This window comes from Artibeus jamaicensis, unplaced genomic scaffold (genome assembly GCF_021234435.1).
Source record: "Artibeus jamaicensis isolate MK-2021 breed Jamaican fruit bat unplaced genomic scaffold, CSHL_Jam_final contig_64, whole genome shotgun sequence".
NCBI classification, from domain to species: domain Eukaryota; kingdom Metazoa; phylum Chordata; class Mammalia; order Chiroptera; family Phyllostomidae; genus Artibeus; species Artibeus jamaicensis.
The window spans coordinates 16,119,315-16,135,661 of record NW_026521911.1 but is presented as its reverse complement, the minus strand read 5'-3'; the positions used below and the strand labels follow the sequence as shown (position 1 = coordinate 16,135,661).

Genomic DNA, 16,347 nt, shown 5'->3' with positions numbered 1-16,347 from the left:
TCCATTGGCAATGAATTCTTCTCTCACAATATTAGGAGAGCCCTTCTTCAAATTCCCTTCCTTTTTTAGATTTTCACTTAAAAACACAAGGATATGGCATACCAAGAAAAATGCAGGTGACCCTCTTTATTTGTAGACTCTGTATTTGTGAATTTATCCATTCATTAAAATTTCTTTGTAATTCCAAAATGAATACTCATGCTACTTTCTGAGACACTTTTGTACTTGCACCCAGCAGGAAAGGTTTGAGTCCTGCCAGTTGAACGTTCCAAGCAGAGTTTGAGTAAGGAGAATCTCTTTCTTCTTCTTTCAACCCAAACTGCAAGCAGATGTTATTTCCATGGTACATTACGGTAGGGTTTTGGCACCTTTGTGCTGTTTGTTGGTGATTTCACTGTTTAAAAGGGTCCCCAACTTGAGTGCTGAAACACTGTGATATAGCATATGAAGGTAATGTGTCTGTTAGATTAGCTTCCTTAAGGTATGAGCTCTAGCACTTTTGGCTATGAATTCAAAGTTAAGGAATTAATTAATTAGACATATTAAATGAGGTGTCTTTAATAGAAACACACATAAAACAACGTTATGCACTAACTGATGGATGGAAATATTGTGACCAGATGCTCAAAGGAAACTCTGCATTGTTGCTAGAAACCATGCTTCAGTACTTCCTAGTAGAGAGTGTTTGTGCCACTTTATAGGACATGACTACTGTGAAAAAGTTGAGTTTACTGCACGTGTCATGTCTGTCATTTTAAAAACAAAGTATTTTTGTACAATGCAATGAAGAGTCCGTACTTAAAAATAAAAAATATATTACTCATAGAAAAATGGGCAATTTTTTGAAGAGCTTATTTATGGCAAAGAAAATTAAAGAGCAAATAAACTGTAATTAACAATGAAGAGAAAAAATTCAAATAATAAGAACCATTTTTACCCATGAAATTGGCAAAACTTTTGTAAATTTGATGACAGTCTCCAAGTATTGGGTAATTAGTGATTTCTCCTAAGTGTTGGAAAGGGAAAGTATCTGAAATTGTAGGCGGTGCTCTGCATTGGCTTACTCCAGGGAATGTCTTGTAGGTAGATTAGAAGATCACTTTAAGAAATGCCTCCACTTACAAAAAACTCAATGAATATTGAATAAGCCCTAGATCATTGTTGAGCACATGTCTACTATGATAGTACTTAGTTTCAGATGCATCATTCAGACAGTTGTTTTTAGAAACACAGCCAGGTGTTCATTTAATCAATGGGGTGAAGTTGACTTGGTAATATGGCATAAACTTCTAGTGTCACCTTGCTAAATATTTGGGAGTTGCAATCCCTCTAAGAGGTGAGTGTGATCTTCAAAGAGTCTAATAAAAGAGACAAGCTTATTTTTCTCTAGAGAAGACAGACTGCACTTAACGTTGACCACACTATGGAGACTTCTGAAAATTATTGCTGCAGCCAGCAAACTCCTGAGGTATATTTAACAGAACTATTTCAGAAAAGTCCTTGTGGAAACCATTCATAGAACCCAGGGTGAGTGCAACTTATACCAAAGAATTTCCTTCTGTTTGGGCGCTAAAAATATTTCATCTTAAACCTACTAAATGATACTATTTGTAACTCATATTCTTACTATGCATTTTATGAACTAAGATACAAGTTGTTGCTATGTTGTGGTTGTTTGATATATTGTTGTGACCCAGAAGGTAGGTGCCTAATATTATGTAATTTTGTAGCAAAGTATCTAAAATATCCAGTGTTTGCTGCTATAGATATGCATGCATAGTGAACCTATGGAGTTCATGTTAATATATACTTACACATACACATATATTTAATGAGTGTATTCAAAAGATCTTATTGTTGAATCCTGTAGCTTCTGACCCTTCATAACTTAGCTTGTTGATCTTGTTTTTTTCCAGACCTGATTCGGAGTTATTAAGAAAATGATTAGGGATACAGTTGTAAGGGAAATAAGAGCACTCTCTAAAATACGTTACTTTAAAAATCAGAACCCAAATTGTCTGACTAATTAAATTTATTTCAAGGCATAATTTTCCATATGCTGCTGGTTGTCATTTTACTTTAGACTTACATCTTACTGAATTATGAAAAAGTTCCCGTAAACTCTGGCCTCTGAAATCTGTTGGGAATTCTGATCGCTTCACTTTTGCCTTAATTCAGAAAGGAAAGCCAGCTCCTTAGAACTGTGAAAATAGAGTTTGTAGTTCCAAAAGAATTATACATATTTTAGTTTAAAATAAATTCAGTCTTTTGTATTAAAAAATCAAGCAAAATATTTACTTTAACTTTTAGCCTCTATTTTCCTGCCAGGAATATGGAATATAATGCTTATAGGACATAACACTTACTATTATAATAACACATGTGCACATTTTAAAAATATGTCAGTTCAGAGTTTGTGTAGGCAGCAGTTAATTTAAGCCTCAAGAATAAAGAGAAAGAAACATTTCTTTCTTTTCTAGTGAATCTAGATTGGTTTCACAATTGGTGTTTTTGTTTGTTTCCTTACTTGCTTGTTTTAAAGAGAAGAGCTGGGTTTCCGTGACCCTCTCTCTGAAGTCCTTTTACAGGACACCTCTGGCCACCTTCCTCTCCTGTTTATTGGCTAAAGTAGATTTACGGGTAAATCTTCCACTTCTGCACTCACTAACAAGTTATTGGAAAGAGGAATGGGGATACTTCTGATTTAGAACAATTGAGACCATCACCCAAGTTCCATATTCACATCCAGGAAATGGATACTTGCACAAATTTGTACTTTGTTACAGACTAAGAACTGGGTGTGGAAGGTGTTATAAGCACTCTAGTCAGAATGTCTGCTGTAAAGCCTGAGGACTCTTCCTTGGCCTGAGATTTTTCATTTGTGTTTAGAATAAATAGTGTTTGTCCTCTTTTAGTGAGTATTACAAAGAGAGAAAAGCATGGCTATCACTACCTCGCAGAACTGTTTAGAAGCTTCTCACCAACCCAGGCCCAGAAATGACCTGTTGCTAATTCTTCCCCAGAAACATGGCTTCTGGGTTCTTGCAAGTCTTCTAGGAGAGACTCACCTGCTCCATCTGCATGAACTACTCCACAGACCCCATCACCATAGACTGTGGGGCCCTGTGTCTACCTCAGCTGGCAGAGAGACTTTAAAACAAATGTCTGCGTGAAGAGACTGGTTTTCCTTGCCTGAAAAGCCAGTCTGTGGCAGTTCCTGAGCCCTGAGCCCTATAGGTGTGGGCTACCCAAGGAGACAAAGCAGATCTTCTGTGAAGACAACAAGAGCCTGCTCTGTGTGCACTGCTGGCTCCAGAGCATGAGGCTCAGAGAGGCCACCCAGCAGAAGAGGCTGCCGAGGAACACCGGGAAAGTGCTGCCTCTGAAGACCCACTTCTGAAAAGTGTGTATGAAGTTCCAGTGGGTCTGTTTCCTTGGGGACTGGATTACTCTATCCAGGTGTCCCTTTCAGAATCTCTGTCCTGGGGTTCCTTAGCCTGAAGCCTCCCACATTTGACAAACATATCATCCCTTTGTTTTCAGTGGCACTGATTTCTCTCTCATTCAGAAGGCTCTCCTTATATTAGGTTTCAATAGTATATTATCCTCTTCACCAGGTCTGATTGATTCTTGGAATTCTATTTCAATCAATAGGATCGAGGGTTTTCTTGTCTAATAGATGTGCAGATCTATCCTCATCAGCATCTTCACTAATCAGGACAGTGCCTTTGGGACAAATCAAACGATGAGGATTTGGAGTCCTCATTTGCATGAGGACAGATCAATCAGGGACCAGGGGTGGAGACTTCAGTCTATATAAACCAGCTTCCTTCCAGCTCTGAGAGTGCACTTTCCCTTTCCAGGGAAGACTGAAGGTTGCGTTTCCATGACTGGAGTCGAAACACTGAGGATACCAAATAACCTGAGCAGAGCTGACCAGCACAGGGCAGGGCAGTCCTCTCTAGCCATAGGGACTTGGGCCAGGACTGCCTTGCCCCAGGACCTCATAGTTGAGAGCTGTATCATAGCCACACTCTATTACAAGTGAGCTGTTTGCCCTGAATAGTTTCCTTTTTTGCTGCACCCCAAATTAAAGATTCCTGTTGGTGTTGGTTTGACACCAACAACCATTGGTTTACCTTCAGTTACCATCACATAAGTTTCTGTAGGTAGTCTGTTCAGTGTTTTTTTGTTGTAATACAGAAAACAGATTCTAGTTCCATTTTAGCCAGTGCCAGAGTCAATAGAAAACTTAAGTATGCAATAATTCTTGGAAGCTTCTAAAACATGAGGCAGCATCACATTGCTTTCAGTAAACCCTAAGCAACTGTATATGCAAATTTAGATGTTTCTTCCCCTTGTTAAAAAGCAACGGGAATTCATTTTTTATAGGTCTGGAGGCTGGAAGTCCAAGATCAGGGTGTCAGCAAGGTCAGTTCTGGAGAAGGCCACTGACTTCTCATTTATCTTCATGTGGTAGAAAGAGCTAGGCGTAGTTACTTTTACACTATACTTTCACAGAAGTGAATGTAATTGCCAGCATATTCTCCATCTAACATTCTTTTTGAAGTGAAGAAGAGCTGAAGAAGGAGAAGAAGTGAAGGAGAGGAATAGAAGGAAAAGAAGGAGAGAGATCAATTTTTTTTTTTACATACAAGAAGAAAAATCTTGTTCTTCCTGGTGATGAGACCTGTCAGGATCTACTCTCCCAACAATTTCATATATATCACACAGCAGTGTTAACTATAGTCTTCTTGTACCCTATATCCCTAGAGAGATTGATCTTAATGTCTGATTACTTTGCAAACTTATAAAATTTAAGTCTGGAAGATTTTTTAAATAAAATGTGACTATTGATGGTTTGATATTTTGTGTGTTTAAAAAGTGAAATTTAGTGTCCATCCTTAAAAATGAATATTTAAGACATTTCGATTATATGTCTCTTCCTTAAAAATACTACAGTACCCCGGCATCTATGTCTCATTATCTGTACTACATCCCTGATAAATTTTTCTGTGATACACCATTGTTCATCATTGAGAACTACTTACAGCAATGCTGAGGAACAAATTATACACTATATTTTTATGTCAAAAGGAATTTCTAACTCATAAGTCTGATCAATAACATAATTCATTTTTTTAAATGAACTCACCTCAGAAACCACTTTATCCATGGTTACTCCATCCTCTTCAGTGCTCCACTTAGGACAATGAATGCTACAGAGCTGCTCCCCTATAATTCACTTCTTTATTCAATAATATTTCTTAGCACTTCTTGTCCTACTAATTATGTTTACATCATAGCAATTTTTTGCTGGTTCTTTAGCCTTTGCTTTTAATAACTGATGCACATTCATGCATTCATTTGTTCAAATACTTTTTTAATGTCTCATATCCTTGGCCTGGTATTTCATTCTAGGAATGCAGCTGTGAAGAGGACTGACTTCTTGTAATTTGCAAACTTGAAAAAAAAACACACCCCAAATTCTGTTGTGAGCTTTTTACAAAGGGAAAATATAAGCTATCCTTCAGGTCATATTATATATGTGACCTAATCTAGTTCAGTAGACTGAGAACTGATGCTAGAAGAAGAGAAATCATCACTGACTTTGGGTTTTGGAAAGGACTTTTTGGAAGGAGAATACTCTGCTTTGCATTTATCCATTTAACAGGATTTCCACACCTAAGTATTCTTCACCTCCAGCAAGCTCAGATAGCAAATGAAAAGTGCATATATCCTACATGGTTTAATAAGAAAGATTCGTTTTATTTAAGTAAAATAGAAAAGCAAATGTCCATACTTAAAAAAAAAAACCACTTTAAAAATAATACAACTATATCTCCTGAAGGTAAAATGAAGTTAAAGACAATGAGGTATAACTGATTTGCCCCATTCAAGAAGTCACCAGGATATAAGCTTCTTCAGTTATTGGAATTCCCAAGACTGTGGTCAAGTCTGTGACCTGTTTCTGATCATTTTGGTCCATAGCAAATGAAAGGTCTGAGAGGGAAAGAGAAGGAGCATGAAAGTAAGTTACAGATGAGGGAACTTTTGGCAACGTCAACAAAGCTTACTATGCCGCATTCATAATCTAGAAACACTCCTACCCAGCCCTGGGGTCTTTGAATATATTGTCGCATTAGTGGGGAGGTAGAGAAGAGACAGAAATGGCCATCTGCTTTGACACACAGAAGTAGAAAGATACCCTTAGAGCTGAGTCGCATATCTTTCCTACGTGCCCAGGATTCCTTGCAAAGTCCTATAATCCAATGACAGAAATTTCCCACATCCATTTCCCAGTAATGTTTGCCAGAAGTGAAGGTCTGAGCTCCCCATGAAGAAATATACTCTAAACTTGCAGAGTTATGGGGCGTGTCTTGATCGTCAGAACTGCACTGCAATTGTTTCAGTTCTTCAAACAGATGTGCTTCATACTTGCTTATTCTATCTTCCAAGGTAATATATACTTCAGTAAAAAGAAAATAATGAAGTCAAAGAACAGAGTTTAAAAGTTCTCAGGACCAAGCACCATAGTGTTCTGGCAAAGGTTTAACAATCAAACCTCTGAAATAAAGCTGGGAATACTCCCAACCCACCATGACCATTTTCAAGGTAACAACCATTTAGGAATTGCTCATAAAATTCCAGAATATGTAACAATTAGTTTTCATGAATGAGTCATTACTGGACCATTCCAGAACATCTCTTTATCATAGTGACTGTAGAGAGTATGTCATTGGAAATGCGGAGACAGGTTGCCAAGGGCTCCTTGTCAATCTATAGAGTAAGTAAACTTCATCATGCATCTAAATCAAAGTAAATTTGAGAATATGTAAAGATGTAAAATGTCAGAGTTCACTTTAATATTCACCAGCTCATTAGTGATTTGGAAGCTACTTCATGGATGTCAAGTAAATGGCAAAATAGCTCTCAACTCACTTAAGCCTTCTCATTAATCAGCTAAAACAAAATAAATAAATAAATAAATATAATTACAATAATAAATATAGTATATGTTATATTTAAAATGTGACAGTTTCCTAAATAGTGATCACTTTGCCCAAGATATTAGGGCACATCATCTAAATAAGCAAAAAATTGACTGTAAATCCATATATACCTTTTTAGAAGTGGTTGCTTACAGAATTGCTAGAGGTGCACCATTAAATCAGAATCTCCTCCCATCCCAGACATGCTTCTTTGTCTGCCAGCCTCACCCTCTACATTTTCTCAAGTTACCCGCCACACAATAAATTCTGTTCCATTTGTTTTGAGATTTCACATCAAAATCTCAAAAAAATTGTTTATAAATATATTATGCTCTTTTAAATTTTGTGATTTTTGATTTACATTTAGATAAACACTGAAATAATATCAAAGTGCTTCTAAATATCTGAACATCTGCATATAACCACAGTTAACAACTAAAAGTTGAAATACACTGAATGAATATGCAGTTTTATATACCAGAGAGGGTTTTTTTTTTAAACTCACTGAAAGTAATCATATAACAAACTAACATATTTGATTGCTTTTGAAAGGTTTCAATTAGCTTTTTCTGACCATTAATTCACAAATGAGATATAAAGTTACTTATAAAGGTTTGCATATTTACCTGCTTCCCTGTTCTCTGATTAAAAGTTTTAGAGCAATGAGGAGAGGTCATCCATGTGCACCTGTTCGTGTAGGAAATGTTACTGCAGTCACACCAGAGCGCTGCCTCTCACCTCGGAAGTTGGTAAGTCTTTCCCGCATCCCAGTGATGGTCCATGCAGTGAACTGTGGATCCACAGGCTTAGGCATGTACAGCTGCACTAACTGACTCCTGCAAAGGAAAAGTCCCACTGCCTTACAAGTGAGTCAAGGGTCTCATTCATGATACATTGAAGATGCTTCCTCAGAATCCTCACAATTAGCTTTCAAGGGTATGAACATAACTCTACAAATTGAGGAATACTGCAGTTGTTAGTATATTTTATAACTGGCTTCCCTACTGTTAATCTCAGGAGAAAACATCACCTCACTCATAATGTTTTCTCCTCCCTTCAAACTACCTTAATGGATCCACACAGTAATTCTCATTTAATTCCTAAAGTACAGTAAGTGCCAAGGTTTTGAAATGTGCTGACTTTCACTATTTAGGGAGCCTCAGCTCTATAGGGTGTCTTTCTTCTTGATTTTTTCTTTTTCTCCTCACCATCCTTCCACCTGCTGCCTCTCGAAGCTTATTTGCCTTTCCCATACAAGACCTGGAATTATCCTCAACTAATGAGGATTTTGAAAATTACAGGCAAGAAAAAATAGTTTTCTTCTTCCTCGTTCTACATTAAACCTTTCTACTGAAACCATACCCCTTCAATCCTCATTTTTACCTAAGGATAGTCATTATAAAGCCTGCAATTCTTTTAGAGAAGGAATAAATAAATAGAAAGAAAGAAAGAAAGAAAGAAAGAAAGAAAGAAAGAAAGAAAGAAAGAAAGAAAGAAAGAAAGAAAGAAAGAAAGAAAGAAATTTGGGGTGTATCTCAGAAGAAATAGCCTGATCGATTACCATGACTTGAACATAGGGGCAAACTTACCTTATCACTATTTCTCCTGAATCCTGTAAACAGAAGGAGAGGAAGCCTTGCTTAGTTTTCCGAACAATGTGGCTGTCCTGGGTAGTTTACATGAGATTGGACTGGAAAATCCAGTATCTCCAGCTTTCTTCCTCTGGCAAATTAATTTGTCACTGTCTTTAGCCTCAAAGCATGAAACTCAGTCTCACATTTATGTACAGTTGATAAAGTCATGGTCTTAATAAAGCGTAAACTAGGAGAGGTTCTTATGGTGAACAAACATGTCTGTGCTTTGTTGCAATCAACAGGGATATTCACAGATAATTCCACAAACTTCTTATAAGAACATGTAGGTTTCAAACCTACAAAACAGAAGGTCTACAAAATAGACCTTCAAAATAGAAAGAATGACTATTTCCACATACTGGCAAGTCCAGACACAAGCTGTTCTGTTGCAATTGGTCAGAAACTCTTGGTATAACAGAAGAATGTAGAAGGAAAATTTGTCTGGATCTGTTATCCTAAACTTTTTATAGATTTTTCCTCTCCTGTGTAAGGCAAAGTGACCCGGGTCTCCAGGTTACACTGAAGGAGCTAAATCTCCCATCACAAAGTCAGAAGAAGCAGAATCTGAACTTTGTAAACAGAGTGAAAATGGAGGTTAAACAAGATAGAGACTTCAGGGGATACCAATGATTTCCAAGCAGACTGGTGTTCAGAATCCTGCCATCCTTTCTTAGTCCTTACCTGGAGCAGGTCCACATCTGCTTTACAGTATAGTTCTTTCAGCTCCTCATATTGTCTCCTCAGGACTTTCCCAATACGAACCATGCTGCTTCTATTTCTCCTGAGTTGCTGAAAAATCATCTTGCCTTCACTTGCCAGACTCTCTAGATGGCTTTGCATTTCCTCATGGAGGTATCGACATACCTTAGGATACTCAGCCCTGATCATCTCCATTCGTAGATTGAGAATATCCTGCAGTGACATTAGGTTATTTAAATCATGTATCTGGATTGTTTTATTCTTCCCTCACCATCTATTGTCTTTGTGTTATGTACAGTATACTTGGCGTAGTCTTTTGGGACTGTTATAACAAAAATACTGGAAACTGGATAGCTTTTAAACAACAGAAATTCATTCCTCACAGTTCTATAAACTGAGAAATCCAAGACTGGTGTTGATAGATTTGGTGTCTGGTGAGAGGCCACTTCCCCAATAGCCATTTTTTTATTGTGTCCTCAGATGACAGAGGGGGCAAGAGACTTCTTTTTAGCCCCTTCTATAAGGGCATTTATCCCATTTAAAAGGATTCTGTCCTCATGACTTAATCACCCCAAAGGCTCACCTTCTATTACCATCACCATGGGGGGTAGAATTGCAACATGGGACTTGGGGGAGGGAGGATGAGACAAACATTCAGACCATAGAATTACTGGATATAGCTTTATGCCTTTCCACTTAAAAAACGCACACATTGTGTTTCTTTCTTTCCTCCCCCCCTTCCTTTTCACTTCCCTGAACCATTGTTTGTAACCATGTTCCTTCAAATTTCACATTTTCATTAAAAAATAGTTTCCTATAATTTCATAAAACATAGTTGTTCCCACCCTGGCTGGTGTAGGTCAGTGGATTGAGTAGGGGCCTGTGAAGCAAAGAGTTGCCAGTTCAATTCCCAGTCAGGGCACATGCCTAGGTTGCAGGCCGGGTCCCCAGTAGGAGACTCATAAGAGGCAACCACAGATTGATGTTTCTCTCTGACTCTTTCTCCTTCCCTTCCCCACTCTCTAAAAATAAATAAATAAAATATTTTTAAAAATAGTTGTTCTCTATAATTCATTACTAAACCTAAGTCATAATCTATTTTTCTCAATACTCATACTCACAAACTGACTTTTTTTTTTAAAGATTTTATTTATTTATCTTTAGAGGGGAAGGGAAGGAGAGAGGGAGAGAAACATCAATGTATGGTTGCCTTTCATGCGTCCCCTGCTGGGAATTGGCCTGCAGGGAACCGGCCTGCAACCCCAGTATGTGCCCTGACTGGGAATCGAACCGTGATTGTCTGGTTCGCAGGCCCGCGCTCAATCCACTGAGCTACGCCAGCCAGGGCTTGACTTTTTTTATATTAGCAAAAAAACAACAATTTATTTCTTCAGGAAAAAGAAGACATCAGAAATGATCTTTCAAATAAAAAGGGTACCAAAAATATGGGAAAACATATTTGCCCAGGCTACCTCGGGCAAGGGTTTGATCTCCAAAATATATAAAGAACTCACATGGCCCTGGCTGGTGAGTATGGAGGGGGTCTCCCTCTCTCCTTCCTTTCCCCTCTAAAGTCAAAAAAGAACTCACATGACTTCACTCCAGGAAGAGAAACAATTCAATTAAAAAATGGACTAAGGACCTGAACAGACATTTCTCCAAGGAGGACATACAGAGCCCAGAGACATATGAAAGGCTGTTCAACATTACTAGTTATCAGAGAGATACAAATCAAAACCACAATGAGATCATTTTACACCAGCCAGAATGGCCATCATAAACAAATCAACAAACAAGTGCTGCAAAGGTTGTGGAAAACAGGAAACCCTAGTGCCCTGTTGGTGGGAATGCAGACTGGTGCAGCCACTATGGACAAATGCATGGAATCTCCTCAGGAAACTAAAAATGGAACTGCCTTTTGACCCAGCAATTCCAATGCTGGGACTATATCATAAGAACCCTGAAACACCAATTCAAAAAACCTATGTACCCCAATGTTCATAGCAGCACAATTTACAATAGCCAAATGCTGGAAACAGCCTAAGTGCCCATCAGTAAATGAGTGGATCAAGACTATGGTACATTTACACAATGGGATACTATGGAGCAGAGAGAAGGAGCTCCTACCCTTCATGACAGCATGGATGGAACTGGAGAATATTGTGCTAAGTGAAATAAGCCAGGCCATGAAAGACAAATACCATATGATCTCACCTAAAAGTGGTGAGATCAACAAAACAAACAAATGAACAAAAAAGAACCAGAGACATGGAAATAAAGAACAAACTGACAGTGACCAGAGCTGGGGTGGATTAGAGAGGAAAGAAAGGGAACATATATGAAGGACCCATGGACAAGGACAATGTGGTGGGGATTATCTTTGGGATCAGGGGTTGGACAGGGCAGGGGAGAGCAACAAGGGAGAAAATGGGGACAACTCTAACTGAACAACAATAAAACATAAATTAAAAATTATCTCAATTTCCAAAACTCTCTGTTTTTTACCAGTGATTAGCTCTGTCTACCTGTTAGTAGCCAGGGCTACACCTACTTCCTCTTCATTGGTCCATCCTGTCTTGTCGCCTCAAAGACATTATTCTCTAGATTACTATCGCACAATATTCATTCTCTTCTTTGCCTGTCTCCTTTGTCTCTGTTGCTGTCTCTTCCTCTCTCTGTCCCCACTTTCAGTTTGTCTGCCTGTTTCATGCTCTCAATCACTTTTTCAGACACACTTCTCCCTTCTTTTCACACAGCCTTTATTTACTTATTCATTCGCTTGCTCATTGGTTTGTTTGTTTATTGTACCATTTAACTCCCCTATACTCTTTTCCATCTCTAATACCCCTCCAATACCATGCTGTTGTCCGTGTCTATGAGTCCTTTATCTTTCTTCTTTTTTCCTCTGCCCACACCTCTGCCCTCCTCCAGAGCTGTCAGCCTACTTTCTACCTATGGACCTATCTCTGTTGCTTGTTAATTTAGTTTGTTCATTAGAGTCCACATATAAGTGAAATCATGTTGTAAATTGTCTTTCTCTGACAGCCTTTAAACATGTGTAAATTTACATGATATTTTTTGGAAATCCCAAACTAAACATCCTTGTTCTAATGACCTTATTTAGCTTCTACACTAACAATTTATCCTCAACAAAAGCCAGACTTATTGATTTGACTTTTCTTGATCCTCAAAACTTTCTGCCACAGATACCCAGGAATTTATCAATTCTACTAACACATTAGTATCAGATTGATTTTTACTTGTTTACAATGGTTTCTTAACATTTAGAGTTTACTAAATTGTTACAGAGCTCTATTTCTACCTCCTTCTCAGTGATCATTTTATTCTTGTCCCTGCTGATGTATTTGTGACAGAAATTGCTTGATACAAAAAAATCAGGAAAAATCTTTTAGTTACATAGTGAGCTCAGCATCAGATCCAACACTGAAGAGCACGTTTCTCTAAAGAGAAACATATTATTGCCCTTTTTCTCAAAAACCAGTAAAGGGATAGTATGATTTAATTCAAGTTCTTCCACTGTAAATTACCATGATATATGTCCCAAGCTGGTCCCAAGGGAAACAGGGCCCCTACTGCTTACCCCCCATACTCTGAATATGTTGGTCACTTTGTTTAGATTTCTCTGGTTTTTCTGCTTATTTTTCCAAAGAGACTTCATTTGCTTCAGAATATTCTCCTGCAAAAGAACTATACATATGAGCACTAAAAAAAAGTAATACATTTCAAATACAATAGTCCCCCATTATTTGTGGTTTTGGTTTCCATCGCATTTTATTTACCCAAGGTCAACTGAAGTCTGAAAATATTAAATGGAAAATTCCAGAAATAAACAAATGTTAAGTTTTAAGCTGTGCGCCATTCTGAGTTGTGTGATGGGAAGTTTTGCTCCATCCTGCCTGAGATGTGAATAATCCCTTTGTCCAGTGTATCCCCACTGTATACATTAGTTGCCAGTTAATCATTTAGTAGCTGTCTTGATTATCAGATTCACTGTCATGGTATCCAGTGTTTGTGTCCTGGTAACCCATGTTTACTTAATAACAGCAAAACACAAGGGTAGTGATGCTTGAAATTTGAATAGGCTGACAAGAAGCCCTAAAAGTGTATGCATGTATGTATATGAAAAAACAGTATACACGGGGTTTGGTATTATCTGTGGTTCCTAGGCACCCACTGGGGGTTTTAGAACATATAAACCTCAAATAACATGGGATGACTGTACCTCAGAAATATACAAGGGGATAGACATGAGCCAAACAAACAGTAAAAAGAGCAGAAATGTCATTGATTTTCCTTGTAACAGTAAGTGTTAAATCTGAGAAATCAACCGAAAATAGAGTTCTTGTATTAGGAAAAATATGTCCATTATCTGAGGAATCTGGCACTGCTATTACATGGAATCTGGTCAGTTTTCAGAAGTAAATCTTGCTTCATATTTAATTTTTAAATGTTAGCCCTCAGTGCTTCTAAGGCCCTTTAAAAATACATTGGCCAGTGTTTCCAAACCTGCTCTCATTAGAATGAGCTCATTGTAATCACTGCTGTAGTAGCCAATGGCTGTCACTGGGACTAGGTTTACCCACCATGTTACTTACACTGAAATACCAGCACCCTAATACTCATCAACTTCATTTTATTCCTCTCCCTCATGTCAACAGAATTTAAACTTAAGAAAAACTAGGACATTTGCCTAGTTTCTTCACTGCTTTATCTCCAGTTTTTTTTTTTAGAACAGTGTCTGGCACATGGTATTTCAAAATTTTATTTATTTATTGCAGAAAATAATAACAATCAATGTAGTTTTCCTCTTGCCCAGCAGATACAGGGTCTAACACATTTCCAAGTGCATTTTGAGGCATTACTTACCCTGTGGTGATCAGCAGCCTGCTGTACTGAATGGTGTCTATGAGTGACATGATCTCGAGAATAACCACAAAGCAAACACAGCAGGATCTTGTCAACTGGGCAGAAGAAGTTCTTTACAATTTTGTGTGTCTTACACATCTGCTGGGGAGAGCTTGGTGACCGGAAGAAAACCAACTGTCCAGCAGGAAAAATGTTTTCCCTAGCTAAAATAGTGCTTTTGAAGTCCATTGGCAGTGATAGTACCCTGCACACAGGGCAGCAAATAGGAGCCTGGATATCTTCCCACAAGAGGCAAAGACAGGGAGCACAAAAGCTGTGGCCGCAGGCAATGGTGATAGGGTCTGTGAAGCAGTCCTTGCAGATGGAACAGGTGAGCACCCTGTAGGAATACGGCCTGCAAGCAAAACTCATGTTTCTGAAAAAATAAAAAGAAAGGATACGCTTTACCCCTGCACATATGAGTTGAGTTTCAGCCTTATCTCACATACATCCCTATGCACCATGGCAGAACAAGTAATGTTTTGAATAGGATGGCAAGGCACAACAAGAGTCCTACAGAATGGTTGTTGGGAACTGCTCTGCCTGGTTTCGGGAGTTGTAACTGCCCCCCATGGCTAAGGCTGAGTGAGTGACCTCCTGAATGTGAGCCACTAAGGAGAGAAAGCTTATCTCTGGCAGCAGCGCTGCTTCTGCTTCATTCCCTGCCCTCAGTGCTTGGTTGGTTAGTCAAAAATGGGTAAGACCCCTCAGGAGGGGCAACCTAAGCCAGACATAATCACTTGGGAGGCCCTCAAGGAAGTACTTGGGGGGGGTTCAACAAAAAGGAAGTGATGGACCCTTGCCCCTCAGCTATTCTGACCTAGCCCAAGTCCCCATTTCCACCTGGGAGAAGCACTTCCTGACTCTAATCCACTTAAGCCTAAAAACCTATGACTGGAAAGGGTGGTGCAGTCCTCTGCCAGCTAGAGCAGGATCTGGGGTGATTGGGCATAAGAAAGAATTCACAAAGTCCTGTGAAGCCTGCTTTTCTAAGAGTGCTTTCATTCATATGATAAGGGTCCAAGCAGGAAATGAGTATGTCTCCCAAAGTTTTTGCAACTGACAAAAATTTACCTGACAGACACTCAGATTTCTCTGTAATATTATCTATTGTTTGATCCTTGCCACCTGACATTAATTGATGAGCTTTACCTGTATCCCCTTGTATTACAACCTAATAAAAGCCATTGAAGAAGAGGTTCTTGGTCTTTTTCCTCTAAGAGATTGACCATCTCTCCTCTCCAAGCAGATCATGTCTTGGTAGTGTCACTTTCATCCATGGCAGATGAGGGGGCTTGCTGGCAAAGTTGCCCCCACAAATGGTAACATGCATTATTGTTTGCCAACCTTTGCTTATAGCACTACTTCTCAGTTCCCTATTAGAAATCTAATATGTTTCATATATATTATCTCTTTTACAAAGACAAAGAAATCAGAGGTCCTGAACTCATCTGTAGTCACAGTGAGTGGGTCATATTTTCTCCAAAACTACCACAGTTTTTCTTTTCTTTTTTTAAAAATATATTTTACTGATTATAATATTACAGCTGTCCCATTTCCCCCCCTTCACTCCCCTCTACCCTGAAGCCCCCCCCTCTCACCCACATCCCCCCCCTTTAGTTCATGTCCATGGATTATACATATAAGTTCTCTGGCTTTTATATCTCCTATACTATTCTTACCCTCCCCCTTTCTATTTTCTGCCTACCATCTATACTACTTATTCTCTGTACCCTTCTCCCCTTTCTTCCCCTCCCACTCCCTTGTTGATAACCCTCCATGTGATCTCCATTTCTGTGTTTCTGTTCCTGTTCTAGTTGTTTGCTTAGTTTGCTTTTATTTTTGTTTTAGGTTTGGTTGTTAATGATTGTGAGTTTGCTGTCATTTTACTGTTCACATTTTTTATCTTCTTTTTCTTAGATTAAATCCCTTCAACATTTCATATAATAAGGACTTGTTGGTGATGAACTGCTTAACTTGACCTTATTTGGGAAGCACTTCATCTGCCCTTCCATTCTAAATGAAAGCTTTGCTGTGTTGAGTAATCTTGGATATAGGTCCTTACCTTTCATGGCTTGGAATACTTCTTTTCAGCC

The 16,347-nt window shown here is 38.5% G+C and overlaps 1 protein-coding gene across 1 annotated transcript; it reads right to left on the bottom strand.

Moving 5' to 3' along the window:
• Window positions 1-5,975: 5,975 nt before the first annotated feature.
• LOC119061457 (tripartite motif-containing protein 77-like) lies at window positions 5,976-14,623 on the bottom strand. Its single transcript, XM_037162009.2, has 5 exons — window positions 14,213-14,623; window positions 12,927-13,022; window positions 9,308-9,538; window positions 7,731-7,851; window positions 5,976-6,469 (listed from the first exon to the last, which is right to left on the bottom strand). The coding sequence occupies exons 1-5, from the start codon at window positions 14,621-14,623 to the stop codon at window positions 5,976-5,978; spliced, it is 1,353 nt and encodes a 450-aa protein (XP_037017904.2).
• Between the last annotated feature and the right edge of the window lie 1,724 nt (window positions 14,624-16,347).

Excerpts from the sequence above, each read along its gene's own strand:
- LOC119061457 (XM_037162009.2), bottom strand. The coding sequence starts at position 14,623 with ATGAGTTTTGCTTGCAGGCCGTATTCCTACAGGGTGCTCACCTGTTCC. Across the intron at positions 9,539-12,926 it reads ACATATTCAGAGTATGGGGG|GATATTCTCAATCTACGAAT; the intron begins GTAAGCAGTAGG and ends ATGTCACTGCAG. Across the intron at positions 7,852-9,307 it reads CAGATGTGGACCTGCTCCAG|GCAGTGGGACTTTTCCTTTG; the intron begins GTAAGGACTAAG and ends CTCACTTGTAAG.